Below are 16978 nucleotides of genomic sequence, written 5' to 3'. Positions count from 1 at the left end.
TCTTTAGGGATGCACTATGAGCCTGCTGTCTCATATTTCACGGGCTAGGAAATTGTCACATGCCAAGGAAAAGTAAGAAATTTTTTCAGCCCATTAGTTTCAAGAAAGATGACAAATTATATATCTATATAAAATTTGTTACCTAATGAAAGCCAACCAAAACCAATAAGCAAACAGTGTAAAGCAATTGCTTGAAAAAAAAAAAAAACCCTACAAAGGTACAAGATTGAGAAACAAAAGCTCTGAATTCTCATCTTTTGTGCGCTGTTGTCTTACGCTATAGACTACAGGAATTCCCTCATAGGAGCACCTCCTTTCCTGGCTGGTCTTCTGTGAAGGTACATTTGGGAAAGCTGGTTGCCAAGCTCTATTTTCATGTAGGTAAAGGATTCATTAGAGCCAACAGAAAATATAGCATGCTGTTCTTACCCATTCTTCCTGACATTTCTTAGTCTTCTCTGAATTGCATAAATATCACTCCAGATTTTAAAACACCCAACAGGGTAGGTAACAGTATTTTCTCTTGGCATATAATATAAAGCATAAGGGAGACTTGCAGTGTTTGATGAAACGGAGATAGATAGGAAACATCCTTTGAAGAGCATTTCTCAGGAAGGTAAGAACTCGTCTATTGGTTTTTCTTAGTCCATTCCATCTAATACATGAGAGGTATCAGAACTGAAACCTATCCAGACAGTTTCAGTCAACAGTTTCGTTTCTGCATCTATACAATAGGAATAATTATAGCTTTCTCTTCACAAATTCTCCAGGAAATGATGGGGATTATAAGATAACATCTGATTAAGTCTTAGGACTCTTTTGGAGTGAAGAAATTAAAAAAACAGGTTACTGCTTTTAAAGCAAGAATGGAAAAGAAAAACACCACCAAGGCTGAAATTTCTTTCAGTCAAATTAACGAACGAATATTATTGCTTCAATCTGTGTGTATGAGTGTGTCTGTGGATACTAGGATGTTTTTTGATTAAAGGAGAAAATGTGGAGAAGACAATGTCTCATTCAGATGTACACTTTTGAGTCTTGTAAATCATTCCGGAAGTCAAGAAAACAGGAGAATTTTAGGAAATAACAAAAACAAGGTTAAATAGGTTGATTTTTCTTCCCTGCTCTGACCCGTTTTTACTCCCCTTCAGTTTATAGGCAGAAAATCAAAACAATACAAATACATATCAAGGAAAAAGGAACACCCTCTCGTTACCTCTCCCTCCAGTTACCTCTTGTTACCTTGTTACGTCTCCCTACCCACTATATTTGGTATCTGTTTCTGCAATCATTTTCTATGCATTTACTAGCATATACAAATATACATGGAGACATCATTTTTAAAATAAAAAGGGAGTCACTCTTTTGCATCACCTAGTGATTTATCACATACTTCTATCACTAACTGTTAGACTATTCTTCCATATATATAACTTAAGCCCTAAAGAAAGCATTACTTTTGAAAATAAGGGCTCCTTTAAAGGTGATTTTTTTACTCACCTGTTTCACTTCTGCCTTAAAGGCATTTCTAATACCAATTATGTGATTTGTTTTTAGTTACCCAAATAGAAACAAACCTCCCTAAGCCCTAGCACATCTGCTTCTGAGTTTCTGCCCTTTGTGTGGTGTATAACTTTACCACTGAGTTGCATCTGCTGTGACCACAAAAAATTCAAATGCAAGCAAGCCAAGTTTTACTTACGTTACTGCGTACTGTGCAAATGAGAGATATTCCACTAGAACATCAAGACCTTTGTTTTCTTCGTTCAGAAATTCTCTGACCCATCTATTGGGGGGAAAAAATCATTAGAGAAATTGATCACATGACCTGCCAAGGAAAGGACACGGTGCAGAGTTTTGTTTTTTTTTTTTCACCAGAAACTTTCATTGCCTGAAAGGACATAGGGAGGAAGGCCTAGACTACCTCACATGAGGCAGGAGCTTTTCAGATATGGTAACTAAGAAAACCACAACTTTTTAACGTGCAAAAATAAGGGCCAAAAAGTACACGTGGGCCATCTTTACATTTTACTGCTTAGAGGATTTAAGATAATCTGTAAGAAACTTTCCTTAAAGAAGACACTTGCTTAATGTACTTCTTCCACTACAATTGATCTACAGCCTGCTTGTGGAAGGAAGCAAGACTACGGACAACGAGGCAGACGGGGGACATGACAACATAACCACAAAAATCCAGGCAGGATTCCAAATCCAAGTTCAACTCCTTGGCACAGTAAGCTACAGAAACCACTAAATTAGCCAATGAGAGACCAGTGTTTATGGGCTTCTAGAAATTCAATAGGGATAATGATTTGCTTAACTTTTTCCATGAATGTTAAAACCTTTTAAAAAGCTGCAGGCACTGCATACCATCATCAAGGCCGGTAGATGACAAATATCAGGGTTTTTTAAAAATTATTTTTTAAATAATAACACCTTGCATTTGAATGGTGCTCCACAGTTCATGGAGAATGTTTACACATTCTTATTTGTTCTTCATAACAATCCTGATAGGGGGTTCAAACACAATCTTTAGGGAGGTGGATGTACAACGTCACCACCCCCTTTTACAGATTTCCTCCAGTGCATTCATCTTCAAACAACATACGGTACCTGATTAAGCCTTCACTAAGTTTCAAACTCCAACAAATAATAAGTCAAAAGATCTACTACTATCGCTGAAATGCCACTTAAGGTACATCTGCCACCTGCATTCCACAATGGTTACTTTCCTCCAGAAACACCAAGCTAAAAAGGTTGACCAGCTATGGACATGATAGCGACTATGGAAGCCGGTTTTGTTAGTTATGAAAATAACAGTAGGACAATTCTACTAAGTATCCCTTAAGCACGAGCAACCCCTTGAGGTCTTTGTCTTAAAAGGAAGAAAACAATCCCATGGAATCAGGATACTTGGTTTTTTGTTTGTTTGTATGTTTTAATTTTTGGCAGGGGGAAGGGGTTCTTTGTTTCATCCTCAAGCTCATTCTTTCTTCTAGTCCTGTCATCTCCATGATGCAAACCCAGCCCAGGTCTGCAGGTAGTTCCAGGAGGCAGCAAAGTGGGAAAGTAGAAAGCTTGCCTTGTGTTTTCCCCCCAAGTGCCTCAGAGAGGCAACTGCAAAACCTACGCACTTGGCACAGCTGCCTGTAAACGTACAGCATTTAATTTAAGAGAGACCTGGAGTGGCAACAGTGGCAAAGAAAATACCACCTGGTAGGTCTCACAAAGTGGCTTTGTTATACGATCTAGACAAAACTAACGGGGCTGGCTACTGGTGGAGGCTGGCGTTTCATTTCAAAATAGCCACATACACAATCTCACAGCATCTACTAGATACTTATTTTTTATTTATTTTAATTATTTTCTATGGTGCTAGGTCTCAGGAGACATTGATCACGTTTAAATACTAGTAATTAGAAGCTTAGAAATAGTGAAAAGAATTTTTTCTTTTTTGTGACTGGCTGGAGACTTAAAGTCTGGAACTCACTATCAAAATCTGATGATTAGAAAATCTTTAAATTTAAGCCCCTTAGCCTTGCTTAGGCTTTTCCATTGGTCTGGTCTATGGGCTCTGACTGTACAATTTAAACTGGCCCTTGGTGGTGGGTGTCTTTTTAATATGAAAAATAATCATGGCAGGGGTGGGGGCAGAATTTTCAGGGCAGTCTCAGTTTCACATATTCTTAGTGGCTCATACGAACACACGAATTTAGAAGCTAAGAGAAACAGCCACTGTCATTTCTTCTGGTTGATTTTCCAGACGCAGCCTCTGTAGAGTGCAGACCATCCAGAATGCACTCAGTGCCTGCCCTTGTGTCAACCACCGGCTGGCACCTCCATCTCACTTGGAAAGTTCAGCCACCAACTGGACAAGAGGCAAGTGACCTATAGATGAAAAACCAAATTTCTTTAAGGTAGGAAATAGTCAAGTACAGCCAGAGCTACAATTCACTTAACATGCTAATATGCATATGTTTTAATGCAGGGATAAAGAACACTAATTGGCTTCTCTTACTTCACTGCAGTGTCCTTATCCACGCCCCCATCTCCACTTCCTGACTTTGAGTGAAAGGGCCTCGAAGACAATTTTCTGAGTAAAAGGTAACAGCCTGCTGCCTACCTCCTAAAAGGTCAGCGAAAGTGTGACATATTCTACCCCTGATTTAATGTCATACAGTTACATCTTTTTCAAAGCTACAAGATCCTCCTCCTGGGATTTGATCTAGTCCTGACACCCCTGGCTGCTTTAGGAAAGAATGAGATCAGTCTTTCAGGGCTGGCTATTTTCCCCAGTTTATCAAATGGTATCAGGCTAGCTTAGCAAAGTCATTTCAGCAATAAGGGTATGGATAAGAGAAAAAGAACCCCCATTTTTCTATTATCTCAGTCCCTACCCCTTCTTGACTTGGGACTTTCTGTACTGGAGAGAACTGGCCACTTTCAATCAGAGTTGAAAGTGAACTTCCACAGAAATGAAAGAGTAAGGAAAGAAAACAGGTAAAGATAAAAACGGGCAACTTTCAAAGCAGTATCTAGAATTTAAAGGCATTCAAAGAATATGGATGCCTCATTTTGCAGATTTATGTAAATGATCATGCAAGGACTATATCATATATTTAGGGTTTCCATAGCCAATTATTTCCATTTCACCTCTGTGCATGCTACACACACTTTTTAATATGTTGCCAATAGGCAAACAGTTTCAAATTGGTTAATTATAGGTTTTGGAAAGTTGAATTATTTCTGACTCTGACAGAATGCATAACTTCCTGAGTGCCTCACGGATTCAATATAATTACCATATGCTGTAAATCTGAATTTAGGCAAATTCTAAATCAGATGCTTAGGAGCTGGAAAAGACAGGGACAATGACAAATAGCTCTGGAAGAAATTGGGTGCAAGGAAGAGATGTAAGTGCCAATGCCACCAGTCACTGTTGTCTTGTAGGCTGGTCACAGCTTGATTTCAAATCTTTGTTCTGTCTCCCCAAATCTTAGAACCTTATTTCTCCTCATATAGGTCTTAAGAGATGTTCCTGGCTTTCAATTTCTAAGATCAAGCCAAGTGGCCCAAAGTTGCACAACAGAAAGGAACAAGCAGCTAACTCCCTTTGCCAGCCTCCTTTAGAGAGAGGTCCTACAGATATACGGTGGGGACTGAAGTTGATGAAAAATCATGAAAAGCAAGAGAAAGAAGCACTGTGCAGATTCAGCACTGGTCAGATCTACTCTGTTAGGCAGTGTTGCAAACTGATTCTCAAAGTATAGCCCATACACCACTAGGGGTCCCTGAAACCCTCTCAGGGTGTCTATGAAGGTAAAACTGTTTTCATAAAAATATTAGGACATTGGTTGTTTTCACTCTGTTGACACTGACATTTATAATGCCAAACAAATACTGTATAAAACTGCTGCAACCAAAGAAGGCACCTATTTATTGTATTTGTCACTCTGTGCACTCAGGAGGAGGAAAAAGCCAGCTTCACTTAAGAATGCCCTTAGATAAGCAATAAAAAATACTGATTTTATTAAAGCTTACTCATTTAGTACACGTCTTTTTCATTTTCAGCGTGACAAAACAGGAAGCTCACATAAAGTACTTCTGCTACCTGCCCAAGTAGCACGGTTGTCTCAAGGAAAAGCACCTGTGCAACTGTTCGAGTTGTGAGCTGAACTAGCCATTTTTTCATGGAATGTCAATTTACTTGTAAAAAATGATTCAGTCTGGGGTATGTGGCCATTTGGGGTATGTGGTGATTCAGTTTGGGGTATGTGGCAGTTTGGGGTATGTGGTGATTCAGTTTGGGGTATGTGGCAGACATTTACTCAAATATGAAGTGAGCCCGTCCTTTCAGGGACAACACAGCATTTGTTGTTGATGACCAACTTTGAACTTTCAAACAAAAATTAGAATTCTGGAAAACCTGTATTCACCACCATCAGTTTGACAGCTTCTCAATACTTAAAATATATTCTAATCAGACTGGTGGTTATTAACAAATGTGATTTTTAAAAATATTGCAAGGTGATATATTTCAACATTTGAGAAACATGATTTCACTAAGTTATTGTGATCCTCCAAATGACTAATGCGTGATGTTAAGAAATCATGTCACAAGTTCACGTATGGATAAAAAGACCCAAAGTGCAAGACAGCACAAAGGATTTTTTGAGACAGGGTCTTACTCTGTTGCCCAGGCTGAAGTGCAGTGGCACAATCATGACTTACTGCAGCCTCAACCTCCTGGGCTCAAGTGATCCTCCTACCTCAGCCTCCTGAGTAGCTGGGACTACAGGCTCATGCCACCACAGCTGGTTAATTTTTGTATTTTTTATAGAGACAAGGGTTCACCATGTTACCAAGGCTGGTCTCAAACTCCCAGGCTCAAGCCATCCTGCCCACCTCAGCCTTCCAAAGTTGCTCAGACTGCAGGCCACTGCGCCTGGCCAGTGGATTTTAATATAACAAAGCACAAAAAGTTCATTGACATGATTTCAGACTCTACATTATAGCTATCTGTAAGAATCAGTTACCAGTCGTTCAATTTTGGGGGTATTACCAAAAAAAGAATATCCACAATTATCTGAAAAGACCATTAAAAAAACTCATCTCTAAGTGTGTATATGTATAAGGCCCAACTTTCTTCATATACATCAATCAAAACAGATCACAACAAACTGAATGTTGACTCAGATAGGAGAATCTAGCTGCCAACTATTAACGAGTTTTTAAAGAGATTTGCAAAAATTAAACCAATGCGGCCTGTCACCAATTTTTTATTTGAAGAATATTTTTCATAAAACATGTCATTTAATTTATAATGTTAATATTTATATTAATATATAACATTTATTTTATATTTACATATTTAAATTAAATTTTATTAAATGTTTTATTAAAGACATTTCAAATATATTGGTTTTAATTTCTAATATTGTAAACATTAATAGATTTGACCCATCTAAACAAAAGATTATAGGGGTTCAAAAATAATTTAAAAGTATAAAGGCATTCTAAAACCAAAATAAAATGTGAGAACTGCTGGATTAGGTAACAAATTTTAGAAGTGACTATATCTAGGCTCAAATCTCGGTGCTTCTAACTTGTGTGGAATTGAGCAAGGTACTTAATAAATGACCCTCAGTATTCTCATCTGTAAAACAGCGATTCAGGGGTAATGGTCAATAAGATTTTTGTAGGAAATACACAGAATAACAAATGTAAAGCACCTAACACAGTGCTTAATAAATAACAAAATGATTATAACCTTGATGGTTTCTAAAAAAGTACCATCTAGGAATAAGTTAATCATAAGGCAGCTTGATACACACATACACACCCATACATGTTGTATGCATGTTAAAAGCAGCCTTTGTCACTCTCCTGTCTTTGTTCTTTTGGCCTGGCTCAGCCAGCACTGATTCACAAAGAAGTCCAGCGGGCAGGAGGGAAGACGACATTAACTAAGCAGTTCCTCAGCGTCTTCCCTTTTCTACAAACCTCCTTCCCCTCCTTGCCAACTTGCCACATTCCTTCTGCAACCTCATGCCTGTTCTCTCTATACCACAATAAGAAAGTGAAACGAGCATCTTTCAGAACTTCTGTGACCTTCCACTGAGGATGGAAAGTAATTTTCTATCATTATAGGCAGCTTTACTACAATAAATTCCCTGCAAGGAGAGACAGCGTACACATCAGTTCCACAGAATAAAGCTGGTAAATCTGTCCACTTCACCCTCACCACCACTTAAATCCTATCACTCTGACATCTTAAGCACCATGGCATCTGCCTACTCACACTGCATGGCCAGTGTGTTCTAACACTACGTGGATCATTTCAAGGGTATTTCAAGTAATTTCAAAAGCTTAGATAAGTCATAATCCAATTCTTCTCTATTATTATAGTTCCTAGGAGTAAGTGAATGGGATTATTTCTAGTCTAATTCTTATTTCAATTTGACTCAAAGAAAATTAATTTTCTTTCTCAGAAGATTGTTCCATTTATAGAGTTTTAGGCTCATATCAAAACTCAGAACAAACCCTTTGCTTGACAAAGCTGCAGCTTAGAATGTTATCTCGGTAAAGCTCAAGTCTTTAACCTTGAAAAGCAAACATGTGCCCAGAACAACTTTTTTTAGGACAAGTAGATTGTAAATGTAATCCCTCCTTTTTAATTTCTGGGAATCATAATCTCCTGGGTGTCAGGATCATTTTAGATAAAGATGATAACACTCTCTGCCTTAGGGAATTCCTTAGAGATAGATAATACTGTTGAATACTACAGATACTATTTGCAACAAGCATAACAAACAACTATCATATATTGAGTAACTATCAAGTTTCAGACCCTTTATTAGGTCTTTATAAGTTATGTCATCTAATCGTTACAACATTCCTATGATGTAAGTCTTATCATACTCATTTTATCAATGAGAATTTAACTTGGGTCGTATAGTAAGTACAGAAAACTTATGTAACTTATCTAAGGCCAAATAACTAGAAAGCGGCATAGCAAAAATTTAAGCAAATGGGCAGTGATTTTTTGTTTTTATTTTTTGAGACAGGGTCTCACTTTGTTACTCAGTACAATGGCTGCTCACTACCGCCTCGAACTCATGGGCTCAATTGATCCTTCTGCCTCAGCATCTCAGGCACTGCAGGTACGTGCCATTGTGACTGGCTAATATTTTATTTTTTTGTAGACACGAGGTCTCATTATGTTACCCAAGCTGGTCTCAAACTCGGGCTCAAGTAATCCTCTGCCTCGGCCTCTTGAAGTGCTGAGAATACAGGCGTGAGCCACCACACTCAGCCCTGAATTATCTATCTATTATAGTATGTTAAACAGTACAATAAAATATATGGCTTCCTCATATAGCATCTTGCATTTCAAGAATTCTTCATTTTAGTAACTAATTGTTTTAGTCATTATTGAGTAATTTTTCAGAAGATATCCCTATCAAGTGAGATCAAGCCAGTTAGTTTACATAACAAAGAGTGAGTTCAGGTTTAGCTTTTCAGGACAGGCAAGATGGTCAAACTCTGGTTGTGTGGTTTTACTTCATGTACATTTATGCTAGTGATTGCTTGCATACAATCAGACAATGCATCTCCACCAATTTTTCTGCTGCTAAAGCCAATCCACCAATTTTTCTGCTGCTAAAGCCAAGGCTTTCAGAGTCCCTCACATAGGTGGTGGGCGAGGGAAAACTTACTTCACCCAGTAAAGATTAAACAAATGTAAGAATCTTTCAACATGCCTATAGTATCCTCAACAACAAACCACTCCAATTGCTTGCAGACTGCACTGGCTTCAACCCAACCAAGGTTCTTCTATTCAGCCAAGTTTGTGTTGGAAATGATCATCTTCCTTTTGTATTTGATGGTCAATTTCACGTTACTTCAGCAATGCTTAAAGAAATGCTTTTTTTTTTTTTGGTGAGATGGAGTCTTGTTCTGTCACCGAGGCTGGAGTGATCTCGGCTCACTGCAACCCTCACCTCCCAGGTTCAAGTGATTCTCCTGCCTCAGCCTCCCAAGTAGCTGGGAGTATAGGCATGCGCCACCACGCCTGGCTAATTTTTTGTATTTTTAGTAGAGATGAGTTTCACCATGTTGGCCAGGATGGTGTCAAACTCCTGACCTCAGGTGATCCACCCACCTCAGCCTCCCAAAGTGCTAGCATTACAGATGTGAACCACTGCACCCAGCTTAAGAAATGCTTTTTGACAATTTGTAGAAATCCTGGTTGCAGTTCATTCCACCATTTTCAGTTAAAAGGGCCAAACGCCTAGGGCTGGACCAAACAAAATCGAATCTAGCTCCTGATCCATAAATATTGGAAAGTATTTAAATGTCCTTAGTTTAAATGCCCAAAAGTATTAAACTACCACCATCTTCATCTCCAGCAGAGAAGCCTCATTGCTTTGATCCCAGATCCCTGATAATCTTATTTACTTTCAGGGAAACGGCTGCCAGCATAAGTCATACAGGAAAAGCAACAGAGCAACTTGAGCCAAAGCACCTGGCTCTACAGCTGTAGACTTTGTGCAATTCACTCACCTTCTCTGGTCTTTAATTCTTTTAATCTGTAAAATGAGGCATTAGGCAATTCTTAATTTCTCTTCCAGTTCAAAAATCATGACTCTATGATTCTTTGTTCTACAGCTCATTTTCAGGGACAAAGTCTAGAATTAATTCATTTTCTGAATATTTCATTCTCAAGGTGACAAACCTGCTAGTTATCATTTAAGAAATGCACATTCTTACCCAAGTTCCATCACCTATCAATCAAAATAGCATTTCTACAATTTCTAAAAGTTTATTTTGAAATAACTATGCTAATTAACTATTTGAACGGCTTACAGCAGTCTGAAATAAAGTTTTATCTATATAATAAATCCACATCAAGTCCTTCCTTAACCTCAAATAACATTATTTCATTATGACATTGATGAGGGGGGAAAAAGGTTTTATAACATCATTTCACTTAAACTCATGGTTTCCATGAAGAACCTATCAATGAGAGAGGACTTACTGTATGTTACAGGATACTGTGTAAAACTAAAGCTCAATACATATACATGAAAATTCATTTCCAATAGACTTGCAAAGAATGTCATGGGAAAATTCTAAAGGATCTAAAAGTCAATAGTCCTCTCATTGTAAAGCTCAAAGAATCAAAACCAAAGGGGTTAAATAGCTTGCCCAATGTTACGCAGGTGCTTTGGGCAGAAAGGGGGTTACAAAATAGGATACCTGGTATCATTCTGCTTCAGAGAGAAGCCATCTTATTTGAAGACATGGTACAATTAGGCCACCCAGGGGTAAGGGAGAATATAATACCGCTGTACTTGCCTGAGGCAAAGCAACCATGTTGTTGCCTGAAAGAAACTCAGAATGCTTAGTGCAGAGATTCCCTGAACTTTATTTTCCCAGAGTGGATTTACACTTCATGGTCCTGAGGTTTTGAGATGTATGAAAAAGAGACTGAGAATGTGTCTGAGTGCAATGACATGAGTCAAGTGACATTATTCCAGCTTCCGTCCCCTTCTGGCCAGAAACTCTAGAGAATTAACGAAAGGGAAATAAAGTAGCTTCAACTCAGCAACTTGGAGAACTACAGTAAAAGCTTAGAGATTTTCCAAGATCTCAGTCTACATCTACTGTTGGGAGTTCCTGATTTGCCAGAGAATTGTTATGCAAACATGAAACCAAGTGTCCATATTTACTGCACCCGTGCAAAGAAATATAGAATTGTTATGAATTCCAAATCAAGGACTATCTGTCTTGCTTCTGCTGATTCTTGGGCAGTAAGTAATTTGAGTACTAATAAAGGTTTCATCTACTAAAACCTCAGTCTTTTAATTTATAATGAACTATAAGGAAGCTCAATTCTTTGGATATGATTCAGTTATTTTGTAAAGTGTCCAAAAGCTTTAGAGCTAAGATGTTAAAGGGGTATACTTACCCAATGTGGTTGGTTCTTAAAGAAATTTCCAGTTCTCTTAGCACTTGTGTAGATTCTTGAACACGCCGTCTGAATTTCTATAATTTAACAACACATATTCACACAAAGTATTTTAGCAACTGCTATAACCGAAGCTCAGTTATAATAAATTTAACACAATATGAAAAATATCTTCACTTCTAAAATGGGCTTCCCTCCCTTTTTTTGTCGCAGAGCAAACACATTTCCCTCACTATGAAAATTAGCTACTGAGAAAAGACTAGAAAAAGTCCTTGTTTTAGAAAAAGACACACAAAAATGTGTCTTTCAGCAAGTAGATTTTATATTCCTAACCCCCACACACAACAATATTCACCAGTATTCCTATGGGTCAGGGACCCCAGTACTACCTCCAGTTTCAATGATTCATTAGTAGGACTCAAAGGACTCGGCGGCATACAGTCATACCCGTGGCTATGACATATTACAGCAAAAGAATACAAAGCAAAATCAGCAAAGAGAAAAGGTTCAAAGGTTCATGGGATAAAACGTGCAGGAAACCAGGTGCAATCTTCCAGGAGTCCTCTCCCCGAGGAGACACAAATGACAACATGCATAAAGCTCATTAGAGACTCAGTGGCCAGGTTCTTACTGCGAGCTAGTTTAACAGGCAACTCTCTGTCTAGTACATAACAAAAATTCAGACTCCCAGAAGGAAAAGAGGCATTCAGCATAAGCCGTGTTGTTTTCACAAACAGTTTAGGCACAGGGAAACATTCTTCTCAGGAAATGGTAGGCACCTTCCCCACCTACCCTTCCAGGACTCCCTCGGGGCTTCATCACTGAATCCACCTCTGATAGTAAATGTATTAATATACACCTCTCTAGCCTCGTGATCCTAAATCATTTCCAAGATACCAATGGGCTACATTGCACATCAGTCCTTTGGAACACATTTTCCTACAGAAATATTTATTTAAAGTGACAGTCTCAGGCCACTTTGAAGGAAGAAAATTTGATGTCAGCACCTCTTAAGCAGAGTTTCAGGCTATCTGTGCTACGAACCTGAACCACCTTTATGTTACACTGTTTACAGGAAAGAGCTTTGAGGATTCTGGCTGAGGATATAAAGGACCTCTCTCCTCTGCTGCCACAACTGCAGTGGACACAGAGTCCTTCGGCTCCAAGGACAAGAAGAAAAGGGAGGAGGATGGAAGTGAGGATTCCAGAATGTGGGGTGGCAAGAGCTACGCCCACACCTGGGACTTGGTGCCCTATGAAAGCCTGAAGCACGGCTCAGCACAGCAGGCTCCTGTTACCCTGTCATCTTCTTCTGAAAGCCCCTGGCTTCCCCACCAGCTGCTTCTAAGCAGGGCCCCCAAGGAAGAAGATAGTCTCACAGTTCCTCCGTAAATGCCATTCCCAAGACAACCTAAAGAGACCGTGTCAGGTTTCCAGAATCCAAGTATAGTAAGAAATAGGAAACAAAAATATCCCCAATGTGATGGAAAAAAGAGAGGCACTCCCCTCTTCTGTTGAAACAGGCCTAAGAAATGGTGGCATACTTGAGAGTTTGGAGGGCACCCAACCCCAGAGCTTCCTAGACCACTTCCCAGCAGTGAGGAGGCTCTGCACAGTACTTGGCTTGAAAAGGCAGTAATGGCCAAGCTTAGTGGCTCACACCTGTAATCCCAGCACTTTGGAAGGCCAATGTGGGTAGATCACCTGCGGTCAGGAGTTCGAGACCAGCTTGGCCAATATGAAGAAATCCTGTCACTATTAGAAGTACAAAAATTGGCCGGGCGCAGTGGCTCAAGCCTGTAATCCCAGCATTTTGGGAGGCCGAGATGGGCAGATCACGAGGTCAGGAGATTGAGACCATCCTGGCTAACACAGTGAAACCTCGTCTCTACTAAAAAATACAAAAAACTAGCTGGGCGAGTTGGCGGGTGCCTGTAGTCCCAGCTACTCGGGAGGCTGAGGCAGGAGAATGGCGTAAACCCAGGAGGCGGAGCTTGCAGTGAGCTGAGATCCGGCCACTGCACTCCAGCCTGGGTGACACAGCAAGACTCCGTCTCAAAAAAAAAAAAAAAAAATACAAAAATTAGCCAGGCATGGTAGCACATGCCTATAATCCCAGCTACTCGGGAAGCTGAGGCACGAGAATTGCTTGCACCTGGGAGGAGGAGGTTGCAGTGAGCCGAAATCGTGCCACTGCACTCCAGCCTGGGTGACAGAGCAAGACTCCATCTCAAAAAAAAAAAAAAAAAAGAATGGGGGCAAGTAGTGCAGGATGGGCAGCTAAAGGTGTTCTCGCTCTTTAAACTCTTTCTTGGAACTAAAAATTAGGAATAGAGTAGAGGAGAGTCAGTAGGATGGAGCAGGCAGTCTGCTATGTCTATAGAGAAGGCAAGAGAAAGGAGACAAAAATTCTAGGGTCTCTGGTCACACAGCTAAGGCAACCATTTCCAGATGTGCTGGCTGTTCCAATGTGGCCACTCCCATGTCAGAGTCCTAAGTCTTGAGCTGCCTGCACAGGTGGTTGTCAGAAAATAACTCAGCCTTCCAAGCTCTGTGTTGTGCGCACTTCTGACTCATTCCCTGCAGCCTTTGCTTCTGCTGGGCCCCTGATATGCTTTGGATATTTGTCCCTTTCAAATCCCACATTGAAATAGGACCTCCAATGTTGGAGGTGGGCCTAGTGGGAGGTATTCGGGTCACGGGGGCAGATAGCGCTTGAACTGCTTGGTGCTGTCCTCGCGATAATAAGTGGCTTCTTACTCCGAAGAGTTCCTGTGAGATCTGGTTGTTTAAGAGAGGCTGGTACCTCCTCCCTCTTGCTCACCATGTGACACGCCTGCTCCCCCTTAGCCTTCCGCCATAATTGTAAACCCCCTGAGGCCCTCACTAGAAGCAAATGCCAGCACCACACTTCCTATACAGCCTAAAGAACTGTAGGCCAAAATAAACCTGTTTTCTTCATAAATTACCCAGCCTTAAGTATTTCTTTATAGCAATACAAAGGAACTAACTAACACCCAGCCCCTAATGCTGCCTTCTGCTTCCTCGGGGCAAGGTCATCCCTTACATATGCCATCAGGCACAAGGGCACCCAGTGTAGCACTGAGGATATAGCAGAGTACAAAAGAGGGTCTGCTGCAGGGCTAAGAGCTATGTATCGAAACCAGGCAACTATATCAAAACATGATGAGGTAATAATAAGAGCAGCAGCGCTAGCATTTTTGGGCACTGACTATGCTACCTAGGCACTACCTTTCTGCAACTGCCTGATAACAGAGGTAAACTAAACTGACTTTATTCCTGTATTACATTATCTTAGGAACGGCTCAATTTTCGGTTAGATTCTGGGCCACAAGAAGTCTTGGAGTCCACTTCTCTAATACGTACACAATGAGTGCTAACACTCTGCACTTCTAAAATGTGTCCAGAATGCTTTAAACTGAAGAGAAATTATGTGCCGTTGGGGAGCCAGAGAGGATCTGTGAGCGGTCTGTACTATTCTCTCTTCCCTCCCCATCAAAGGAGGCCTGGGATGAGCCCACAGAGGCAGCTGAGCCCAAGTTGAGCCCTACAATAGGTTTCATCTTACAACTGCAGCGCCAGCAAGGGACCAGACTCCTTTAAACACAGACTAATCACTTCCTGGTATTAAATAAGGAGGCTGGTTTGGAGAGTTCTGTTCATAGAGATATCTAATTTAGGCTCTTCCTTTCCTGCCCTAGAGGTTTCATTTAAAACTATTTAGAAGATAATCTAAATAGAAAATGTTTAAAAAAAATTTTTTTTAAAAAGCAAATTAAGTATCTTCTACTCAATTTGCACAAAAGATTAACGAATCAAGTATTCGAGGACTCCAGACACAGTTAAAGGAAAACTGCCCAGCCTAGACTGTCTGGCTGAAATTTACAGCCCCGATTTGAAATCTTTTTCTCCCCCACCATAATACAGCTGAGAATTTTAAGCTCATTTTAACTGCGAGCCATGTCTTATTTCAACAAATCTCCTCTTTTTTCCAGGCTCTAAGCATTACAATTATGTTGTGTGGAACAGATCATTTCCTCCTGCCAGCTCCTGACAGAATTAAAGCAGGGGTGGTTAATCCACCATCCATTTTATTTTTTCTGAGCTGAATGACTGATCTTGAAAGATGAGGCACAGACCAAACATGGCTATTCAGGTGAACGCACATGGGCCAGGGCAGAAATGTCGGGAATGAAGGCCCAAACAGATATCTTTTGTCCTGCTCCAGTTTATTATTTGTGAGGAAGCAAAACATTTTCTGGGAAGCTTATTTGTTGTTTTGCTTCACTTTGTTCTCTTTGCCTAAACCCAGAAACAGCTGATCTAAAGGAAAACTGGAGCTGTGCCAGGAGGAAGCCCACCTCTCCCTTCTAAGCATCTTCCTCCATGTGGGATATGGAAATGGGGGCCTAAGCAGCACTCTCTAGGAGTGTGCATATTTTTTCCTTTCTATTCAGAACTGGAAACATGTGGAAGGAATCTTTTGGAGGTAGGATGAATTCTACATGAGGAAAGGTCTCAGGTCTCAGTCTTCTGTATAAATATCAGCATCTCTGCCACACTCAGCTCAGGGTAAGCATTAGGGCTCAATGCTGAGGTCTGAGCCATCTAGCCTGAAGGTTACAAGTTTGGGGATTTCAGAAAACATTTAGAAATCAATTCTAAAATAGGATCTTCCTGTCCCTCTGCAAAGAAATAGTGCAGAAAAACACCCGTCTGGGAATGTGTTTTGTGTACATGGCTGTGTCTTTATTTATTTATTTTTCTTTTTGAGACGCAGTTTTTTGTTCTTTTTGCCCAGGCTGGAGTGCAATGCACAATCTCGACTCACTGCAACCTCCGCCTCCCGGGTTCAAGGGATTCTCCTGCCTCAGCCTCCTGAGTAGCTGGGATTACAGGTACCTACCACCATGCCTGGCTCATTTTTGTAGTTTTAGTAGAGATGGAGTTTCACCATGTTGGTCAGGCTGGTCTTGAACTCCTGACCTCAGGTGATCCATCCGCCTCGGCCTCCCAAAGTGCTGGGATTATAGGCGTGAGCTACCGTGCCCGGACTGGGTGTATCTTCCTTTACAGACCTCTTTAAACTGATGACATTAAGACTGCCACGTTCTTAGGGAAAAGGAGGAATGAGAAAAATTAACAAGAACTGAGCAACGGTTTCATTTGTAGGACCTGACAACAGATCTTTTGGAAAGAAATGTGTGTGCCACATTTAAGAGGGGAGAAGTATCAATGATATTTTGACAGGTACGTTCCTGGATTCAAGGTTGTGTCACATTCAAATCACATATGACATACAGCCAGCAATGAGGTTCTGCACTCCGCTGTCATCATCACTACTAGGTTTTATTTCCCCTTGTCTACATATTAACCGTAAGAGAAAGGCCCAGGAAACTTCCAAAAGGAAATAATAGCTGTTCTCCTTTGCTGGACTTTTTTTTATTGGGGTGGGGATAGGGGGTGAGAGGAGGAAGAGTTAGA

General features: G+C 40.4%; 1 protein-coding gene across 5 annotated transcripts in view; it reads right to left on the bottom strand.

Moving 5' to 3' along the window:
- Positions 1–16978, bottom strand: part of FMNL2 (formin like 2) — a 315818-nt gene that overhangs the window by 88623 nt on the left and 210217 nt on the right. For all 5 annotated transcript variants that reach the window (XM_023217434.1, XM_023217437.1, XM_023217436.1 and 2 more), the window contains exons 4-5: positions 11474–11550; positions 1703–1786 (exon numbers count right to left, since the gene is read on the bottom strand). In XM_023217434.1, the coding sequence (XP_023073202.1) occupies positions 1703–1786; positions 11474–11550 (161 nt within the window). The remainder of the gene's footprint in view (positions 1–1702; positions 1787–11473; positions 11551–16978) is intronic.

The sequence above is a fragment of the Piliocolobus tephrosceles genome, chromosome 11, assembly GCF_002776525.5.
Source record: "Piliocolobus tephrosceles isolate RC106 chromosome 11, ASM277652v3, whole genome shotgun sequence".
Classification (NCBI taxonomy): Eukaryota; Metazoa; Chordata; class Mammalia; order Primates; family Cercopithecidae; genus Piliocolobus; species Piliocolobus tephrosceles.
The sequence above is the reverse complement of the archived record's forward strand: the minus strand, read 5'-3'. Positions and strand labels throughout refer to the sequence as shown.